General features: G+C 32.9%; 1 protein-coding gene across 1 annotated transcript; it reads left to right on the top strand.

Annotated features, from left to right (window-relative positions):
* Positions 1-42: 42 nt before the first annotated feature.
* Positions 43-17,207, top strand: LOC133175801 (leucine-rich repeat-containing protein 72-like). Its single transcript, XM_061310916.1, has 8 exons — positions 43-93; positions 8,403-8,476; positions 11,097-11,166; positions 11,740-11,935; positions 12,439-12,528; positions 16,153-16,302; positions 16,710-16,746; positions 16,890-17,207. The coding sequence occupies exons 1-8, from the start codon at positions 76-78 to the stop codon at positions 17,053-17,055; spliced, it is 801 nt and encodes a 266-aa protein (XP_061166900.1). The 5' UTR covers positions 43-75; the 3' UTR covers positions 17,056-17,207.
* The last annotated feature ends 3,973 nt before the right edge of the window (positions 17,208-21,180 follow it).

The following is a 21,180-nucleotide window of genomic DNA, read 5'->3' as shown; positions in this document are numbered from 1 at the left end:
AGAAAGTTTAACTATTTTAAAATTACTAAACTGTGAATTGATCTAGCTTTTCTCTGTTAGTTTTAGCAACCGAAAATGGCGGGTTCAGAAAAGGTTTGTAAAACACACGATTTTTTCTATTATTCTTGCATATCAAAATGAATAAGCCTACGATCAGAATGATTAATTTTTCATTTCACGTATCCAAGCACTAACATGTCGTAAATTAGGAGATTATAATAGGTTGGGATTTCGATTATATAGCAGGGACCTGTAAACTATTAATTTTAACATATTTTTCTTAAATGTGCACCTTTTCTTCAAAATATACAAAAATTTACAGTTTCGTACATTCATGATACTCCTCTCACAACTGATTTTTTTTCTGTAAGCAATGCTTGAAAAGGTTCCATTTCAAATGTTTCTTCGGGTGAATTTCTTATCAAAGTTGTATGTTTTGGGGTTTAATAAGCAATTGATTAGTAACCAAACAATTATTTCTTGATTAAAATTATCATATGTTGATAGTGTGGCCGTTTGGGCGAGCGCAGCGGTGGCCGGATTATTGGATAGCCATAGAAAACAAAAAATAATATCTGTATTGTTTTATTATGAAAAACACTCCTCAATGTCGATTGAGCAATCAACTTCATGACTGTGTGTACATGATCGCCAGTCAACAGCTCCAGTTTTAGTACCAGTTTGCATCATGTGTATTTATAGTATGAGTTTTACATTTTGAAAATAAAAAGGTCTAAGATCCTCTTCAACCTTTTTTACATGACATCGATAGCTGCCATGATTTATGTCTTGTGTGAATTTTTTACAATGCATGAATATTTGTTAACTGGAAAAGCACTTATCTGCAGGCAAGTACCACTTATCAAATATCTTGCCTGCCAAACGAATTGGCTGTCCCGGGCGTTGGGCAATGCTATTTGTCTAGCCCTGAAAGAATATTATATCCACCATCTATCTACAATATCCTTTTAATCAAGGTTAGTCTATCTTTTATTGTAAACATTTGTTTGGTTATATCATGACAATTTGTTTGAGCACCATATGCAATTTATGGAGCATTATGGGTATTGAGTTTACTGCAGAAAAAAAAATGTTTAGATCAATGTGCACTGTCCAAATTTTTTTCTTGGACCATGCATGCTTTGTTTTTAGAGCTCGCAGTGACAAGCGACACTTCACACCACTAGCTGCGCTTGCTATAAGAGGTACACCAAATATAAACTCAAACATTGAAGATATATTTGATTATTTAAAGATGTCTTTTTGGGCTGTGTCAATATTTTGATATATCGATACGTACCAATATTCAAGAATGTATCGTATCGAAAAAATAAATTCCAATGCATATCAGGCATGCAGTTTTTCTTATAATCCTGAGAAAAAGTTGGGAATTTCAATTACCAAAGATTATATTTTAAGGTCAAGATCTAGTAAATGACTTTAGACTGTGTTTTTGGTGCTAGATCCATTATGACATCATAAACAATTTAAACTTTCCTTTTCCCGTACTTTACAGCTCAAATAGAATTATGAAGAAAATAAAGTATTTTCATGGCATTCAATTTGAAATCATTTGAAAAGTAATCCCGATGCCTATATTCAATTTTACAGTATTTTTTAAAAGAGGCTAAGAACATACAAATTACCGTTTTCTGAGAGACTGTAGGCAATCTTGATACATTTCCTTTGTCTGATATGGAAAAAACTCCCATATTCATGACTGGCTTTCTTAATTTTTCATTGAAAATGACAGTTTACAAAGTGATTTTTCGTCTTGTTTTCCTACAAATTATGCCCCGATACACTTTATTTGACCGAGCTTTAGTTATAAAGCATCATAAAAGGAATTTATTTCTCAAGTTTGAGAAATCTGTAGGCTCTTTTCATTTACTAGATCTTGACCTTAACTGTTTTGAATTGAAATTGATCAATAATGATATAAACATTAATGAAATAGCACATCTTAAATAATTTTTACAATTGAAGTACACAGACAACTGTATTTTAATATGTTGGTGTTTACAGTCATTAAAAGTCTGAATTTGAAGTGTATTTTGTAATGACAGTGAGACAAGAACTTCGAAATGGGTTATAAAACACTCTTTTTTTTTTTTTTTTTAAATTTATGTATTAAATGATTTACAAGACTTTTTTTGATAGACTTGTTAAAGAATCCAATATATCGCATATTACTTTAAAAAATATAGTTGTATCGTATCAAAATTTTTTGCTCTATACACAGCCCTAATATCTTCAGGTTTGTCCTTAGAAATTGAAATAGCAGAGGACATTAAAAAAGTAGAAGGGGGTCTGAGTTCCTTCCCTGACAGGGCAATAACAAACAACAGAAACAAACATATAATGATTTTAATGTAAAATGATTTTCCACATATTCCCCATAAGCTCATCATTTTTCCCAATTTGTATGTACTACCCAGTCCTAATGCATGTAGTGGTGTGAGAGGTATGAAGCAATATTCAAACTATCTTTTCTTAATTTTTTGGATTTCATTTGAATAAGTCATGGTACAAACATGAGCAGTTACAGACTGTCACATATTTTTCCCTCTTTGTCTATTCCATATAAAAGGCATAATTGTGAAAATTTTTTAGCTATTTTGAATGGCTTATGACAATATAGGTAATTCCAGATAAAAATTTAAAGCTTCATCAAGAGAGATTGTTCCTGCAGACTTGTATATTACATAGAATCTTAGCCCTTTGGAATGTGGCTTGGCGATAGTAAAACAAGTAACCAAATACAAAAAAAAAATTCATCGTGAGAAAACAGGTACTTGTAGATAGATATAGGCAATTTACTGCTGAAAATAATATCCTCAGCATACAGTTCCTGTAAAAGGACCCAGTTTCTATTCAAAATTGCAATATATAATTATGTTATTTCCAGTTTCTATATTTCCTCAATAAATGAGGTAAAGGCAGATTGAATTCTTTATACTTGTTAAGTAGGTTTATAAGAATATTTTGTCAATCCCATATAAGTCAAAGCTTTCAAAATTAACAACTTCTATTTTAATTTACTATAGACTATTAATTGTGTTATTAAGAGCCAGTCTGCAAGAAAACTATGCAATACTGTCCAAATCGAAGGTTGTCATATCTTGAAATTTGGTGGGTAGTTAGACTTCATAACATGTAATGGAAAAACGCCAAAAAAAATTTCCCCATCATCCAACATGGCAGCCATAGGAAGCGCCACCTGCACATTTATGTGCAAATGCACTTAATAAATAATTCAAGCAAAATGGTAAAAATCACATTTGATTTATTTTACTCGAAATCAAATTTCCATTTCCTTTAAGGTATTTTAAAGTAACATATGACTATGTTCTTCTAAAACTGACATTTATCATAATCAAATATGCAACATATCAAAGGGTAGACAACTCTTAAAAATTGGCACAATGCCAATGTTGAAGAATTGGCAAAATTATTATATATTGAATGACCAAAATCGTCCAAGACCAAGCTACAAAATTTAAATTTTTGATCTTATTGTCAAATATATCTCTAAACATTATCTTTGCAAAACATTAAGCTTGGGGTCTAATAATTTATTATGATATAGAGATTTACAAATTGCCAATTTTCAAAAAAATTCTTCAAACTCAAATGGGTAACAAAGTCAGATATAGAATTTTAAATTATTAATACTTGTTCTTAGATAAGGAAAAATTTTATCGTTTTCTTTAAAACCATAATTGAAATTAGAAAAAAAAAATATTGAAATTGAAAATTAAAATAAAAATGTCAAAAATTACTCTCAATAGGATTGGCATTTTGCCAATTGTTTAGGAATTGAATGAATTCATGATAAATTGTGTTGGCTTGCTTGCAGATTTTCAACAATCATATTGATTGATACTGTTTCTTACATTTTTGTAGGATAGTTTCTCTATAACTAAAAAAAAATTGAATTTACATGTAGTTAAATTCAAGAGGACTCTATTACATCACCATTCATATATAAGACTTGAACACAGTCATGTACATTTGAGCCTCCAATAAGTTGTTTGCATTCTGTCAATTTTAAATTGGCACACTCTTGTAAAAATAACATTTTTGAATTATCAAAATACTGATATGAAATGCTATATAAAAGACTCTATAAGGGAGTTTAGCAATTATTTTTTCAAATCATAGAACTTAATTTTCATACATCCATGTAGATTCATAATGGTATAATTCTGACATATGTCGAGGTACATAAGTAAAAATCAAAGATATGGTTTTTATTAAAATCTGGGTTTTTAAAAACTATTATCATACTTTTTTTTCTTATAATCTTACTAATTAAAAACGGATTTTGTAAAATGATATACTGTAAAATCATTTTATTTTTGTAGTTTGAAATAATTTTGGTTTGTGGGGATTTGATTTTATGGCTCTGAGGTGTTTAGTTGTTACATTTCCGAATTTACATTTAAGGACTCTTTATACCACAATAATACCCCCTCCCCCCCCCCCCCCCTTTCCCTTTTCAATAAAAATTAGTGATTTCAGTTTTAGACTCCAAATCTTTAAGCTATGCCATTAAATAATTGTGTTAGCCAGTAAAACATACCAATATTTTCAAAATTCACTTAAAAATTGTATTTGTATAAATATTTATACCCTTTCTCCAATACTGTTTTACCCTTGTGTGTGTGTCTGTCTGTCTGTCCATCTGTCAGTCTGTCCGTAACAAATTTTGGTTGCAGTTTTCTCAGCAACTACTCAGCGCAGATGCTTGAAATTTTAGCACACACTTTGTTTAGCATGCCATATGATTGGATTAATTCATTTTTGTACGAATCTGATGTCAACTTCCTGTTTATCCATGTGTCTGTCCGTACCATACATAACAAATTTTGGTCGCAGTTTTCAATAAACAATAAAATTCATGACTGGCACATATACATCCTTAGGACCTTGCAACAATGACAACATAAGAAAAATTGAGATTAATTGCTACTTTGCAGTGTAACCATGGAAACAACGTATTAGTTGTTTAAAGTAATATTTTTTGCTGCTTTAGGAATTTACTAACCTTTTAATCAAGAAACATATTATTTGAATCACCTCGAATAGTACTTATCTCGTAGAACTAAAGTTGAATGTCATATATTGATAAAGTTTGTTGAAAAATACAACACTGTTGCAATGGTTACCAAGAAGAGAAAATGTTCGATTTTGTTAATTTTATATCAATATTAGACCCTATGTGCCAGCTTTTTGCATCCAGTTAGAGATTTGGTGGTAGTCAAAATTGAAAGTCAGGTTAGTTGTTCACATATATCAATCATTAAAGTTTAGGGAATCTACAAACAAAGGTATGTATCCAAGGAAACAGAGTATTTTTCAGATTTTTATGCATGTTTTTTCGCCTTATTTCCATAGCAATGCACTATTTAAAGAATTGAAATTCAATTTTTTGAAATGTGAAAATTAGGGTCACACCAACGCCTTTAAAAATTGATCATCAGTTATATAGAAATATGCTTTTTAAAAGATAGGATAAGATTAAAACACTAAGAGAGTAAATTTAAAATCCCTTCGTGGTATTAAAACCATGGCAACCATTGCCAATCTATAAGAAATATCATATTTTGTCCTTGGTATATGTTACAAGGATCTCTTGTCTATTATTTGCTTGCATTTCAACCTATAATTGTTTTTATTCTTAAGTGTATGACTTTATAAAATTAAATGAACAAAATTATTACTTTTGAATTCTTTGTTTCCATAGTAACTAGGGATGGCAACGAATATTTGAACATTCGAATATTCATTCGATGAGTTGATATTCGAATATGAATTTAAGATTCGAATATTCGGTGTTTTTCAGATTTCATAAAAAGAAGTACTGTGATTAATAAATTTTGATTAGAACAGTGCTGGAATTATTCCTGTTTAATTTACTAGCGATCAATTTCGATCGACTGATTTCTTTCACTACTTTCTTATCTTATAAATCTTCTAAATTACATGTATTTTTTGAGTAAGGTGTTGTAAAGAATTGTACAATAATGCTTTATGTATAATACAAAACGTACTTTCATAGCTTTTATTAGTTAAAGATACAGTGTAAGATCAGATCTAGAATCGAGAACAACAAATGGAATCTAAGAATATCTAAAAGGCGTGAAGAGTATACTTATCAAAATAAAATTAATTGATCATTGAATGAATGTCCGAGAGAATTAATCTGTAATTAATATTGTAAAGGGCTTAATTTCAGAATAAATGTGTAAATTACTTGATTATCTTGGGTTGTACATAATTTATATTCATTATCCAGAAAACAGTTAATTACCTAGGAAAGTTGTCTATGGAAATATTTGTTCACATTGTATCAAAGATTAATATCATATCTCTTATCAGGCAGATAATTGTAATTTATTACACGTATTGAAATCTGAACAGTATACCGTTACTCCTATCTTGCCTTTTGTGAAACGACTGGTTCCTCAGGTGCGGCTGCTATAAATACACGTTTCATTTGTTAAAATTATACTTTTCTACATTTAAATCAATTATTTATTTCAATCATTGACAAATATCAAATGGAATTTCTTATTGTACACCTACAAAAGTCTTCATACAATTTTACTTCCTGTAAAAGTATACCTACGAGAGTAGGATGATGCATGTTTAAAATAAAACAGATTTTATTTATTTTATCGAATATTCGAATATATTCAAATACTTTCATTGAATATTCGAATATGAATTATTGACAAAATTGACATCCCTAATAGTAACATATGTTAAAGTTGATTTACCGAACATGTTTATCATGCATTTAAGACACCAGGCCTTCTACTTTCAGGAACAGTCATTGCCACTAGTTTGCTTTAAATTGCTGCAAACTTTAACTGTGGGACTCTGAACATGTTAGAAAATGCCATTTTTCAAACTTTAGGACATGTTGCTATGGTAACCATGACACGTAGCAACCAATTTTTGCCTGATTTGAGTTTACGGTATCAATTTAGACTTTTATCGTAGAGAGTTTGGAGAAATTCTGAGACTATGCATACCACAGCTCCTACTAGTATATAAAAGTTCAAGTCATTACAGAGAATGGCTCTTAATTCTTACCAGTTTATACTGCAAAATGGCATATGTTTTGGCTGTGCAGCCATGTGTTCTTTGCACAAGCTTATAATATTGTAGAGGTGTATCATGATACTTGCTTTGGCCTTGCTTGTATTAGGATGATCCTTCTATCCGCATACGTGCACAACATTTGCTGTCTCTCCAGTAAAGAAAACGCCTTTACAATATTTTAAAGCATAGGATGTAAATCATGACTAATATTTTGTTCTCTCTTGTGTACATGTTTTTACACACTGATACAAAATAAAAGGCATTAGCACTGGGGCTGTTTGCTTGTTCAAGCTGGTTTGTTGTTTCCTTCTTACATTCAAAGATCCTAAAAATGAGTTTTTCCACATTCATAGTGCAATGATGCTCCACAACAACTCCCTAGGTTAATAAAAAAAATGATCATGCATGACCTTCTTTATGCCATGTTGATACACCTGTCATTTTTTACCCAATAATACTAAAGAGTTCTAACAATTTAACTCCAGGAAATGTAGTTGCAGGGGGCTAAAATAAGCAATAAAATGTTATATGAAGTATCTAAATCAGTTATTCCTAATTAAAAAATATATTGGATTTAGAATCCTCATTTTTTTTCTTTTAGATATTGAAAAATAGCTAGTCTATAAGTATGATAAATAAATAGACTATTAATAAGAATACTATGTGAAATTGTAGTGAAATATGGTATTCAAAGTTAATTTACAACACATAGATATTATTTTCCCAAGCTTTTAATATTTTAATACATAGAAGACCTAAGATCATTCTAAAGATTACGCTTAATTATTTTAATTTTTTAGTTGGTCTTGAGAAAAATAAAAAGAGCATCTCAAAAATTGGCTAAAAAATCATTCTCATTGATTTAGGATCTATAAATAGACCTTTAAAAAATAAAAATTCATTTGAATTCCATTTTTCATCATTAATTATATAAATAAGACTATAATTTTGAAAATAAAACTAAATTTGAAAATAAATTGATGGCAGAAAGTCACTTTTTGAATCGATCAGTTTGTATAGTTTTTCCATTTATTATAATTTAGTGTGATTTTTGACAAATATGCAAATGAGCTGTCACTAAAAATAGATGCGAGGTTTGACATTTTTTGTAGATATTCTGACTTCTCTTTTTATGTAAAAAAAATTTTAACTATTAACTAAAAAATCCTAAGTCACAACCTTCCAATGCTTCCATTTGGACGATTTTTTTTTTTTTTTACTTTGGTGCAGAATTGTGCTTAATTTGACACATCCATCTAAAACCAGATATTTTCCTAATTTATTTTCAGGCAATAGAAGAATATTTGAAGCAAAGAAATATTACAAAGGAAAAGGACGTAGAACAACTGTATCTGGCAAACAAGTAAGATACAGTAATTAGTCTGCATGAAACTCAGTTTAACTTTTCTGAATAAAATCTGAATGTTGTTTGTCTGTATCCAATTGTTTTGACCTCCTGAACCATGCCCATTCTTCAATCAAGTGAAAATAATTAAGGAATAACTGTCTAATATTTTGGATTCATGATGTGATCAATCGAGTGGCTTGCGTGATAATTTGTATAAACGCCGAAGGTGTTTATCATAAAATTATCACGCAAGCATAATGAATCGATTGATCATCGTCATGAATCCAAAAAATCTGACAGTTATTCCTTATATTTACATGCTCTTGATTCTGCAAATTCCCGTGCTAATAGCCCCGCTTCTGTCTCTATTTGTCCCGTCCCGCACGTGATTTTTTTTTACCGTGCCTATCAATGAACCAGTAGATTCATGTAGAAATAAAGTATTTTTACAATTTGTAATTTTATCTCGGACAAAGACACTGGAAATGTAAATATTATAAGATAAATGTGAAAATTAATTTAAGAAATCTTTTTTTTTCACTCAGTAGCAAATATGCTTCAATTTGTGTAAACAATTTTTTTTTTTTTTGAATATTTGTATGATGGTATGCAGAAGGCATGGCTTGTGTGGAAAAAATGGATAAAAGCAAATACATTAATGAATATTCAATAAATTTCTTTTATTATATTATTGAATAATTTCTAGCTCTCCAATTAGGTGAGATCCCACTTTCTAGAAATCAGTTACTAAGTTATGTTCAATTGCACAAGACCTTCCAGGTGAACACAGCATTTTTTTTTCTACATTGGTCTAAAAATAGATAGAGAACTTCCTGATTGATATTATTAGTTATGAAAAATTATTAGAGTCCCGCTCTGCGGGCTCCCTATAGTGATCAGTCTGTCCTTAAGTCTGTCTGTCTGTCCGAGATCTCTTGTCCGGAGCATATCTTCTCTCTCCTTGGCCCAATCTGGCTCATATTTCACTCACAGAGTGTCTTTGGGTAAAGGGTATGCAGTGACCTTGAACCATGTTTCTAGGTCTAAGGTTAAGGTCATAGCAGAATTATATGAAAAATCCTTGTCCGGAGCATATCTTCTCTCCTCTTAGTCCAATGTGGCTCATACTTCACTCACAGAGTGCCACTGGTCAATGGATGTGCAGTGACCTTGAACAAAGTTTCTAGGTCAAGGGTCAAGGTCAAAAATAGCCTCTCTGTTTAAATTCTTGTCCAGAGCATATTTTCTCTCTCCTTGGCCCAATCTGGCTTATACTTCACCCACAGAGTGCCTTTGGGTAAAGGGTGTGCAGTGACCTTGAACCATGTTTCTAGGTCTAAGGTTAAGGTCATAGCAAAATTGTATGAAAAATCCTTGTCCGGAGCATATCTTCTTTCCCCTTGGTCCAATGTGGCTCATACTTCACTCACAGAGTGTCACTGGTCAATGAATGTGCAGTGACCTTGAATGAAGTCTCTAGGTCAAGGGTCAAGGTCAAAAGTAGCCTCTTTGTTTAAAATCTTTGTTTGGTGCATAATTTCTTTCCCTTAAGTCCAGGCAGCCTCAAACTTTACCAATTAACTTAGGGTACGGAACATTTGTGATTTTCCTTCCATATTTTGATAGAGGATATGCAGCAATTCTAATAAAGGATATGCAACATTCGTGATTTTTGTGCCGTTGTTTGATAGAGGGTATGGAGCACTCGTGATTTTCGTGCCAATTTTATTATAACAAGGATAACACAGAAGCCCTTTAGACTCAAACAATACATCCCTTAATAGTACACAAATGTTCCTCTTCAAAATAAACCCTTTTCAGCTACCTTACATTTTCATGTTCGTTGCCGAAAGCGGGGCCCTTTGAGATGGCCACCATCTCAATGATATCTAGTTTCACCTGGACCTGATTTTTTGGGTAAACATCAGATTATTTTTTTTATCTATACTGCACCAAAAGTAGGTGAAAAAATCCCAGATTAATACAACTGGTTATATTTATTTTATCTTCCTTAATTCTCTCACTACGTTTGGCTAGGACTTCAACAAATGAAACAATTAAGAAAGGTGGCTAAGTTGCTTAACGAGTTTGTATCATTTAATTAATGATTCATTTAATAATAGAACAGTTATTGTTAATTTTTCAGTCAATATAATGAATTAGCCACCCTCAAAGTTTCTCAGGTAGCAAAATGAATATTTTACTTCAATGGTGGCTAAATCATAGTATTGACCTAAAAAAAACAGCAATAATTGTATAGTCCTTGGGATCTGTAGGATGAGAAGTCAATAGGAGCACAATGGTACATATGTAAGTCTTATAAGAATCAATTACTGCATACTACAATCAACTCAATTATCACTCCATATACCCCCAAACACACAACAGTAATTCTCTAAATAAATATACACTAACTTATAAGGAAATTGGGAATTGGGATATGAATACTTATAATTAAGGATTTCTTAATGTACTATTATATATACACAGTATCTCTTTAAGATAAAGGACAATAAAATGCAGTATTACTAAAAGCCCATAGATCTTGGTTGTTGGCATCAAGCATGTTAAAGATTTTTGCATTCCATGTAATCTGACTGGCTAATTTTAATTTTTCATGTATTATTGCTTTCAGGGGACTAGATGAGGTAGTAGATTTGGGAAAATATAAATTTCTGAGGACTCTTTGGTTGAATGGAAACAGGGTATGTAATACAATATCAAAAATTAAAATAGTAAGTAACTTATATATGAGGACAAATACATACTTAGAACTAGTTTATGTTATCAATAGATTCAATATTTGTTTAGTTAAGATTCATGGATCTTCACAACGTCAGGAGTCCTGAGTCCACTTGTGGCCATTATACCCCCGACAAATTTCATTCCATATTTTATGGGCTTGCTTCTCTCCTTGAGAAGGACCTTTCATAAGTTTACATTAAAAGGTAAACAGAAAGTAAGCAGTTGACACCTCAATCCACATGTTACAGGTTGTACTTGTCACTGAGAGGTTTAATTTGATGGTCAGGAGATAAAAAAACAAAACAATCAAGATTTGTAATTTTCCAGAAAGATGGCACTCCAGTCAGCCCATAAAATATTGAATGAAGTTTGTCGGGTCCAACAGCCAAGCGTGGACTCAGGCCCCCTGACGTTGTTAGGATGAGACTCATGTATTGGAATGTTGATGGAACTCTTGATGTTATTAAAATTATATCATATTTGTTTCAGGGCTTTAAATTTATATGTCAAAGCTTTGTTTCTGCTTTTTCCAGTTGAGACGAGTAAATTTTTTAAACAACAACTTTCACATAGCAGAACTGCATTTACAAGACAACCAGTTGGTGGAGATAACGGGGGCTTTGGGTCACCTGACCTGTTTACGTGTTCTGATGCTACAGAATAACCAGCTAACAAAGCTGGAGAAAGTTGTTAGAGAGTTCCAGAAAATGCTAACACCTCACACACTTAGTAAGTACAGTTACATTCATGTACGTGTATATTCAGAAAAACATCAACTACATTACATTGTGGAAAAATTATAAAAAAGATTTTTTTTCTGCTTAATCTCAAAATGTAATTTACTTTCAGTCAATATTGCAGGGTAGAAATATAATAAAAAAAATTGAGGTGTAAATAAAAAAAAATTAAATTGGTTGATGTTAGAAAAAATTTTGTCAAATTTTATAGATTAGAATGCAGTCATTTTATTTACCTCTTAGTCTATTAATGTTCATAAAATTAAATGCTCTTTATTTCAAGGATTTATGGGAACATTGAAATTCAGATACAATTCATACAAGTAAAAATAAAGCTGATAAAATCATTATATTGAAATTATATACTAGTACAAATATATAGCAAGAGATGTTTATCTTTCCTGTAGAATTGCCTTGAAATGTGTGAAATATTAATGAAATGCTTCACTCTTTTGTTACTGTAATATTCACTCAGGTTTAATCTCTTTGTGACAGATTTATTTAACAATCCTGTGGCACAGGAGCCAGATTACAGAATCTTTGTCATAAACTCAATCCCCTCCATACAGCTTCTAGACAGACAAGGTAAGCATAAACTCAGTCCTCTCTATACAGCTTCTAGACAGACAAGGTAAGCATAAACTCAATCCCCTCCATACAGCTTCTAGACAGACAAGGTAAGCATAAACTCAATCCCCTCCATGCAACTTCTAGACAGACAAGGTAAGCATAAACTCAATCCCCTCCATACAGCTTCTGGACAGACAAGGTAAGCATAAACTCAATCTCCTCCATACAACTTCTAGACAGACAAGGTAAGCATAAACTCAATCCCCTCCATACAGCTTCTAGACAGACAAGGTAGGCATAAACTCAATCTCCTCCATACAACTTCTAGACAGACAAGGTAAGCATAAACTCAATCCCCTCCATACAGCTTCTAGACAGACCAGGTAAGTATATACTCAATCTCCTCCATACAGCTTCTAGACAGACAAGGTAAGTATATACTCAATCCCCTCCATACAGCTACTAGACAGACAAGGTAAGTATATACTCAATCCCCTCCATACAGCTACTAGACAGACAAGGTAAGTATATACTCAATCCCCTCCATACAGCTACTAGACAGACCAGGTAAGTATATACTCAATCTCCTCCATACAGCTACTAGACAGACAAGGTAAGTATATACTCAATCTCCTCCATACAGCTACTAGACAGACAAGGTAAGTATATACTCAATCTCCTCCATACAGCTACTAGACAGACAAGGTAAGTATATACTCAATCTCCTCCATACAGCTACTAGACAGACCAGGTAAGTATATACTCAATCTCCTCCATACAGCTACTAGACAGACAAGGTAAGTATATACTCAATCTCCTCCATACAGCTACTAGACAGACAAGGTAAGTATATACTCAATCTCCTCCATACAGCTACTAGACAGACAAGGTAAGTATATACTCAATCTCCTCCATACAGCTACTAGACAGACAAGGTAAGTATATACTCAATCTCCTCCATACAGCTACTAGACAGACAAGGTAAGTATATACTCAATCCCCTCCATACAGCTACTAGACAGACAAGGTAAGTATATACTCAATCTCCTCCATACAGCTACTAGACAGACAAGGTAAGTATATACTCAATCCCCTCCATACAGCTACTAGACAGACCAGGTAAGTATATACTCAATCCCCTCCATACAGCTACTAGACAGACAAGGTAAGTATATACTCAATCTCCTCCATACAGCTACTAGACAGACAAGGTAAGTATATACTCAATCTCCTCCATACAGCTACTAGACAGACCAGGTAAGTATATACTCAATCCCCTCCATACAGCTACTAGACAGACAAGGTAAGTATATACTCAATCTCCTCCATACAGCTACTAGACAGACAAGGTAAGTATATACTCAATCTCCTCCATACAGCTACTAGACAGACAAGGTAAGTATATACTCAATCTCCTCCATACAGCTACTAGACAGACCAGGTAAGTATATACTCAATCTCCTCCATACAGCTACTAGACAGACAAGGTAAGCATAAACCCAATCTCCTCCATTCAGTTTCTAGACAGACAAGGAAAGGATGGTTACAGAATCTTTGTCATAAACTCAATCCCTCCATACAGCTTCTAGACAGACAAGGCAAGGAAGAATACAGGATCTTTGTCATAAACTCAATCCCCTTCATACAACTTCTAGACAGACAAGGTAAGGGTAGTTACCGAAGGGCAAATTGTATTGTACATTTTAACAAAACTTACCTGTGACCGTAACAGGTAAGACAAATGTCTCAAAAGTCGGGGAAATAATTGAAAGTGATGGCAGATACACAATTTGTGATATTGCCAAAGCTGTTGGCATATCACTATCATGGGTGCATTTTATTATGAAGCATATTTTGAAAGTACAAAAGATTTCTGCCAGATGGATACCACATAAATTGACAGATGACCAAAAACAGATACAAGTACAAACCGCTAAGCAATTGCTCAAAATGTTTCCCAAATTCAATCAAAGACAATATTAATTTGCAAACATTGTTACTGGTGATGAAACATGGGTTCACTATTTCGAACCAGTGAGAAAAATTGGAAACAAAATATGGCTGACTAAAAATGGTAGATGGCCTGTAGTTGCCAAAACCATCAGCACAAAGGTTTTTTTATTGCATATTCTTCTCATGTGATGTTATAGCCATACAAATTCTGGTGCAGAAGGGCAAAAGTGTTGCAGGTCGGTATTACTGAGATGTCATACATGTACTAAAAAAGCTCAAGAAATATTATGAATCATAAATGATGCCCTGTGTCAGGATTTAGGCATGTTCGTCTACTTCAAGATAATGCTCCATCCCATACATCTGAGCTTGTGTAGCAGTTTTAAGTCTGAGAAGGTTACTATCTTGCCACACTCACCATACTCTCCAGATCTAGCCCCATGCGACTTTTTCTTTTTTCCAAAACTTAAAAAAGTTCTTATCTGGTTGTCACTACAAGTCCTGACAAGCCCTTGGCTCAGCCATCAGTCAGTGCCTTAGAGGTCTACCTAAATCAATGTACCTTGATGAATTTCAGAAATGGATTTAGAGATTGAAATTCTGTATTTCAAACTGGGGAGAATAATTTGAAGGGATGTAATGTTCATTTCACTATTTGAGTTTGCTTTTGAGATATCATACAATACATATTGAACAACCCTCATATGATACGTGTAGATACTGTAGTTTCCTAAATATATGGATTGTGAGGAAGAGGAATTATTCTCACAAAGTTTCTTGAAAAGCACCCAGAGTGAAACAAAATCACTCTTTTTTTTAGCTCACCTCAACATGCTCAATGAAGTTGGGGGAGCTTATGTAATACCCTCGGTGTCGGCGTCCCAGGTTAAAGTTTTTGGAGCAGTTTTCTTTTCAAATACTTCTGTGCCCTATATTAATCAGAGATGCATGGAGGATGCTTCTAGTGTGTTTCATTGTATCAGTCAAGGTTTCAGATGCTGCAATTTCAGCTAAAGAATGACCAGTTAATGTTTTGGAGCAGGTTAAAGTTTTTGGAGCAGGTCTCATTTCCAAGTAACTGTAGGCCCTATATTGACCAAACTTGCTTGGATGATACACTTAAGGATGCACACTACTGGACTTGCTTTAGATGCTGGATCTGACCTACATTTTCCAGATGAGTGACCAGGTTCAAGTTTTTGGAGCAGATCTCATTTCCAAGTAACTAAAATGCCTATCTGAACCAAACTTGCATGGATGATGCATCAAGGGATGAACACTCTCAAACATGCTTCGATGCTGGATTTGACTTAAATTTTCTGGATGAGTGACTAGTTTAAAGTTTTTAGATAAGTCCTTTCCCAAGTAACTTTAGGCCCTATCAGACTAAAATTGCATAAATGTTGCATCTAGGGATGCACACTACTAAATTATTAGTTTAGTGTGGGACTTCGCCTTACTTAAAGACAACATTCATTGAGGTGAGCTCTGTAATCTCTGATTACCGGTACCTATGTTTTTATATAGCTGAAATACTGGTAAAAAAACTCTTGATCTGTAGTCCACTCTTGAAGTCGATTTTCTTATGATTTGTTATCTATGAGTCAATTTGCAATATCAAGTACTCCTATAGAATAGGGATTGTTGTACATTCTCATTTGTTGTTTATTTTCTGAATTGTTCCAGAGGTTAGTAAGAAGGAGAGAGATACAGCCAGGAAAATTTACGATCAGGAGCAGGAGAAAATCCGGGAGACAGTGGCATTTGGGCGGAGATCTGAGGGTCCTCCCATGATATACCATCCCAGTAGTGATAAAGTCAACAGATTAACCCTCGGTAAAAGAATACTTGATGCAACAGATTTTTTTTTACTGTTTTGGAAATCCATATAAATTAACCCATATTTTGTTTTGAATGAAAATTCAATCATTTTGAGCATTAGAATATGTACCTGAAATTAGAGTTGTGATACATCATAACATTGGATAAACATGTAATAAAGTTATGCAAAATTTTGCAATTTAAAATCTCAACCAAAAATGAAAAAGACTCAATTAATTTGAGAATGAAATTACACACTTAAGTTTGCTGATAGACAGAGTGGAACTACAAATTGAAAGCATGTAAATTTTAACACTGCAACCTTTATAGGAGTTAGTTAAAAAATTTGGCCCCAAATGTGATATGATAGTAACATTGAGTTTAATGATATAATTCTCATAATGCATTGTCTCATGTTGTAGATCCTACAGAATATGGGAACAGCTTTATTAGAGATAAGTAAGTTAATTTGCATTTGTAATGGATTTGTTATACCAGCTAGTCTACTTAAAGAAATACATTCCGACAATTGTCGTCAAATTTTAGTCATGTTTTAAGAACTTGATATCTCAGGAAGTTGAATTTATGGATGTTTTTTACAGTCCTCCTTATGAAACACTAGAAGATGCAATAAACGCTCGTCGTAGGAAGAAATCGGTCACACTTTACACTTCATTTGATTGGTCTAAACTTCCTCTTTATGAACAACGTCGACAGAGTGATACACCTTTCGATTCTCCAGAGATCATTACCCATGTATACCGTTGATAATTATATCTGTCCAACCAAATCCTGAACAATTTAATATATTTTATTGTCTTTTAATTTATTGACAACTGGACACAGTGATTGATTTTGCCAATACAAATTATTAATATTTTTTTACAGTATAAATTGATACTCTGTGTTGGATCTGTGTTATGTTTATTTTTTTTTACAAAGAATTTATTCAACATTTTTTCATATACATCTTACCTGTTTATATACAATTCCAGAGTCTATTTATTGGTATGTTATGATGTTTGAGACATTTTTTTTTAAATTTATATGTTTCTGTCATTGAACTGAGAATTTAAGGTACTGATGATTATCATTGCACATTGTCTCTGTGAAAGTTTGTTTTACATTTAATTTCCCTAATCACAAGAAGTATTAGCTTCTAATTCCCAATGCCTGATGCACATTCCTTTGTTTTAATTCGTTGTTGTTTTTTTTTTTAAATTGTGCCTTTGAAACGCTGATCATATTCTGTTGCCATTCAACTTCAAATGTTTGATGTTGATGTAAAAAAAAAAATTGTTATACATGTGAAATAAATATTTGAATTTATTTCAAAATGTAAAAATTTTGTTTTTACTTCAAAAACAGATTGAATTTTAGGGATTATAGGTCAGTAATGGGATTTTTACAGTAATTAAAGCTTTCTGTTATACTAGAAATGTGTCCATAGGACATGAATGCCCTGCCATGAAACATGAAAAAGAAATATACCTTGCTTCTTCCATCTGAGCTATAAATAGGAAAATATGATGAAAGAAGAAATAATTTTTATTTTCTTTACATATGCAGAACTTGTACCTTTAGTACATGTGTTGTCTTTTAAAGCAAATATATAAGTCCCAGGTAGTATGTAATATGTAGACTTGTTTTATCCTATCTGTCTAACATCTAATGAAGTCTTGTTGTTTTAAGGAGGAATGCTACACCAGAATTGTATTTAATAGATCTTTAAGACATTCCTTTAAACTATGATTTCAGCATTGAAAGACTGATATTAGCTCTTAAATAGTTTTACAAAAAAATTTTAGCATTTTTTTTTTCGGAGAAAACAAAGAAAAAAGTTTTATTTGCAAAAAAGATGCTTTATGGTTTAAAATTTCTATTAATAAATGCATAATATGAATGTCTAATAAGATATGTAAAGAAAGGCTGGATAGACATTTCATTAGGTCACCTGAGTCACTCAGGTGACCTATTGCTATCTCTTTTTCGTCCGTTGTCGGTTGTAAACTTTTGAACATTTTCAGCTTCTTCTCTGGAACCAGCAAACCAATTTAAACCAATTTTGGCATATAGCATCTATGGGTGAAGGGGAACAAAAATTGTGAAATTCGTGGCCCCTGCCCCCCTGGGGCCTGAGGGGTGAGGCCAAAACCATTAAAATTAATGCAATCTTTAAAAATCTTCTTCTTTACTCCTGTACATCAAGCAGTCAAACTGTTGGCATGATTGTAATAAGCATTGAGCCCTCCACCAAAATTGTGAAATTCATGGCCCCAGGGTCAGGGGTTCTGGTGCTAGGGTGGGGCAATATAGATCATATAGTGAAAGTGCATTATTTCTTTGAAAATCTTCTCTACTCCTGGGTATTATTGAAACAAATTGAATACATAGTTATGATAAGCAAAGGTGACTCTACCAAAATTGTGAAATTCATGGCCCAAGGGTCAGGGGTTCTGGTGCTAGGGCGGGGCTATATAGATCATTTAGTGAAAGTGCATTATTTCTTTGAAAATCTTCTTCTCTACTCCTGGGTATTATTTAAACAAATTGATTACATAGTTATGATAAGCAAGAGTGACTCTACAAAAATTGTGAAATTCATAGTCCCAGGGTCAGGGGTTCTGGTGCTAGGGCAGGGCTATATAGATCATATAGTGAAAGTGCATTATTTCTTTGAAAATCTTCTTCTCTACTCCTGGGTATTATTTAAACAAATTGATTACATAGTTATGATAAGCAAGAGTGACTCTACAAAAATTGTGAAATTCATAGTCCCAGGGTCAGGGGTTCTGGTGCTAGGGCGGGGCTATATAGATCATATAGTGAAAGTGCATTATTTCTTTGAAATCTTCTTCTCTACTCCTGGGTATTATCTAAACAAATGCATAGTTATGATAAGCAAGGATGCCTCTTCCAAAATTGTGAATTTCATGATCCCTGGATCAGAGGTCCTGATGTTAGGGCGGGGCTCTATTTATCATAGAGTGAAAATGCATTAATGCTTTAAAAATCTTCTCTGCACCTGGGTATATCAGAGGCAAAAAGAGTAAAAGTTTTAATAAGGAAGGGTATTTTTACCAGATTTTTGAACATCAGGACCATTTGGTCAAGTGTTCTGGTCCAGGCCAGGGCTCTATTAGTTTGTATTCTACTGAGAGGAGTTATTCCCTTTGCCATTTACTTGTGATATTATTAATCACTGTAAATAATGTACTTGAAAGGTTAATAGAATAAGAGAATTATGCAAGAATTTTTATTGTATAATACAAAAAGTACTTTCATAGTTTTAATGATCAGGTAGACTTGTAAATAATAGATAAATAAAAATGAGACAAAAATATCTTGTCTTATTAAATGTTCATCAAAGACCTAGAGAGGCCAGTGTAAGAGACTTCAACAAGGAATTATACAAAAGCACTGATAGTTTGTTTACATACTGTCTGGTGAGAGTGATAAATGGGAAACAGATTAGAACCTAATTTAAGAACTGTTAATGAATACTAGACTAATAATATTGTTGATCCTGATCACCCTTTTTTTCTTGCTTTTGGGCAACAAAGCTTCGCCTTTCAGTTCATTTTATACTCTATGGATCCTCTAAATTGTTGTATTATACTCAGGTGACCATTAAGGCCCTTGGGCCTCTTGTTTTTTTAAATACCAAAAATATTCATGAAAATAAACTCATTATTTGTGAATATTTTTTAAACCTATGGGTAAAATCCTCATAAAACTAGTCACAACTAGGAAGGACATATGTTAGTTGGTCATATTTTAAAAAGAAATTGAAATGAATTTGCGAAATTTTAGGGAAAATAATTATTTAGATATTTGGACCAATGCTATCAAAATTAAACTATCCCGAACAAAATTAACACAAAACAAGATGTGTTTGTGAAACACTGATGCCCCCCATATGGCAACTTATATCGAAGGTTGAACTTTCTCAAATGCAAATAAAATATGTTGGTACCCAAAGTTAGGTTTTATCTCGAGGAATATACCTGTAAAATATGAAAGCCCCAGCAGCAACCATTGAATAGATATGGAGAAGGTTAAAGTTTTTCAAAAGTAAGTCAAACATCAAGGTCAAATGGTCAAATTTAATGGTGCCCAAGAAAGGTCTTCTCACAAGAAATACACGTGTGAAATAAGAAAGCCCTAGCACCCATTCAAAAGTTATGGCCAAGGTTAAAGTTTTTCAAAAGTAGGTCAAACTCCAAGGTCAAAGGGTCAAAGTTGTACCCAAAGGAAGGTCTTGTAACAAGGAATACATATGTGAAGTATGAAAGCCCTAGCACCAACCGTTCAAAAGTTATGGCCAATGTTAAAGTTTTTAAAAAGTAGGTCAAATTCCAAGGTCAAAGGGTCAAAGTTGTATCCAAAGGAAGGTCTTGTAACAAGGATTACATATGTGAAGTATGAAAGCCCTAGCACCAACCGTTCAAAAGTTATGGCCAATGTTAAAGTTTTCAAAAAGTAGGTCAAATTCCAAGGTCAAAGGGTCTTTGGTATCCATAGGAAGGTCTTGTCACAAGGATTACATATGTGAAGTATGAAAGCCCTAGCAACAACCATTCAAAATTTATGGCCAACGTTAAAGTTTTCCAAAACTGGGTCAAACTCCTTGGTCAAGGTCAAAATTGTTGGTATCCAAAGGAAGGTCTTGTCACAAGAATTACATATGTGAAGTATGAAAGCCATAGCACCAACTGTTCAGAAGTTATGGTCAAAGTTAATGTTTTCCAAAAGTAGGTCAAGGTCAAAGGGTCAAAGTTTTTGGTATCCATAGGAAGGTCTTGTCACAAGGATTAGGCCTACTTATGTGAAGTATGAAAGCCCTAGCACCAACTGTTCAAAAGTTATGGTCAAGGTTAAAGTTTTTCAAAA

The sequence above is a fragment of the Saccostrea echinata genome, unplaced genomic scaffold (genome assembly GCF_033153115.1).
Source record: "Saccostrea echinata isolate AGI-Se365-2 ecotype Australia unplaced genomic scaffold, CSIRO_AGI_Sech_v1 ptg000064l, whole genome shotgun sequence".
Taxonomy (NCBI): domain Eukaryota; kingdom Metazoa; phylum Mollusca; class Bivalvia; order Ostreida; family Ostreidae; genus Saccostrea; species Saccostrea echinata.
Note: the sequence above shows the minus strand (reverse complement) of the source record. Positions and strands in the feature narration are given on the sequence as shown.

Coding starts and splice junctions, on each gene's coding strand:
- LOC133175801 (XM_061310916.1), top strand. Junction 16,303..16,709: donor AGTCAACAGATTAACCCTCG/GTAAAAGAATAC, acceptor CTCATGTTGTAG/ATCCTACAGAATATGGGAAC. Junction 16,747..16,889: donor AACAGCTTTATTAGAGATAA/GTAAGTTAATTT, acceptor TGTTTTTTACAG/TCCTCCTTATGAAACACTAG.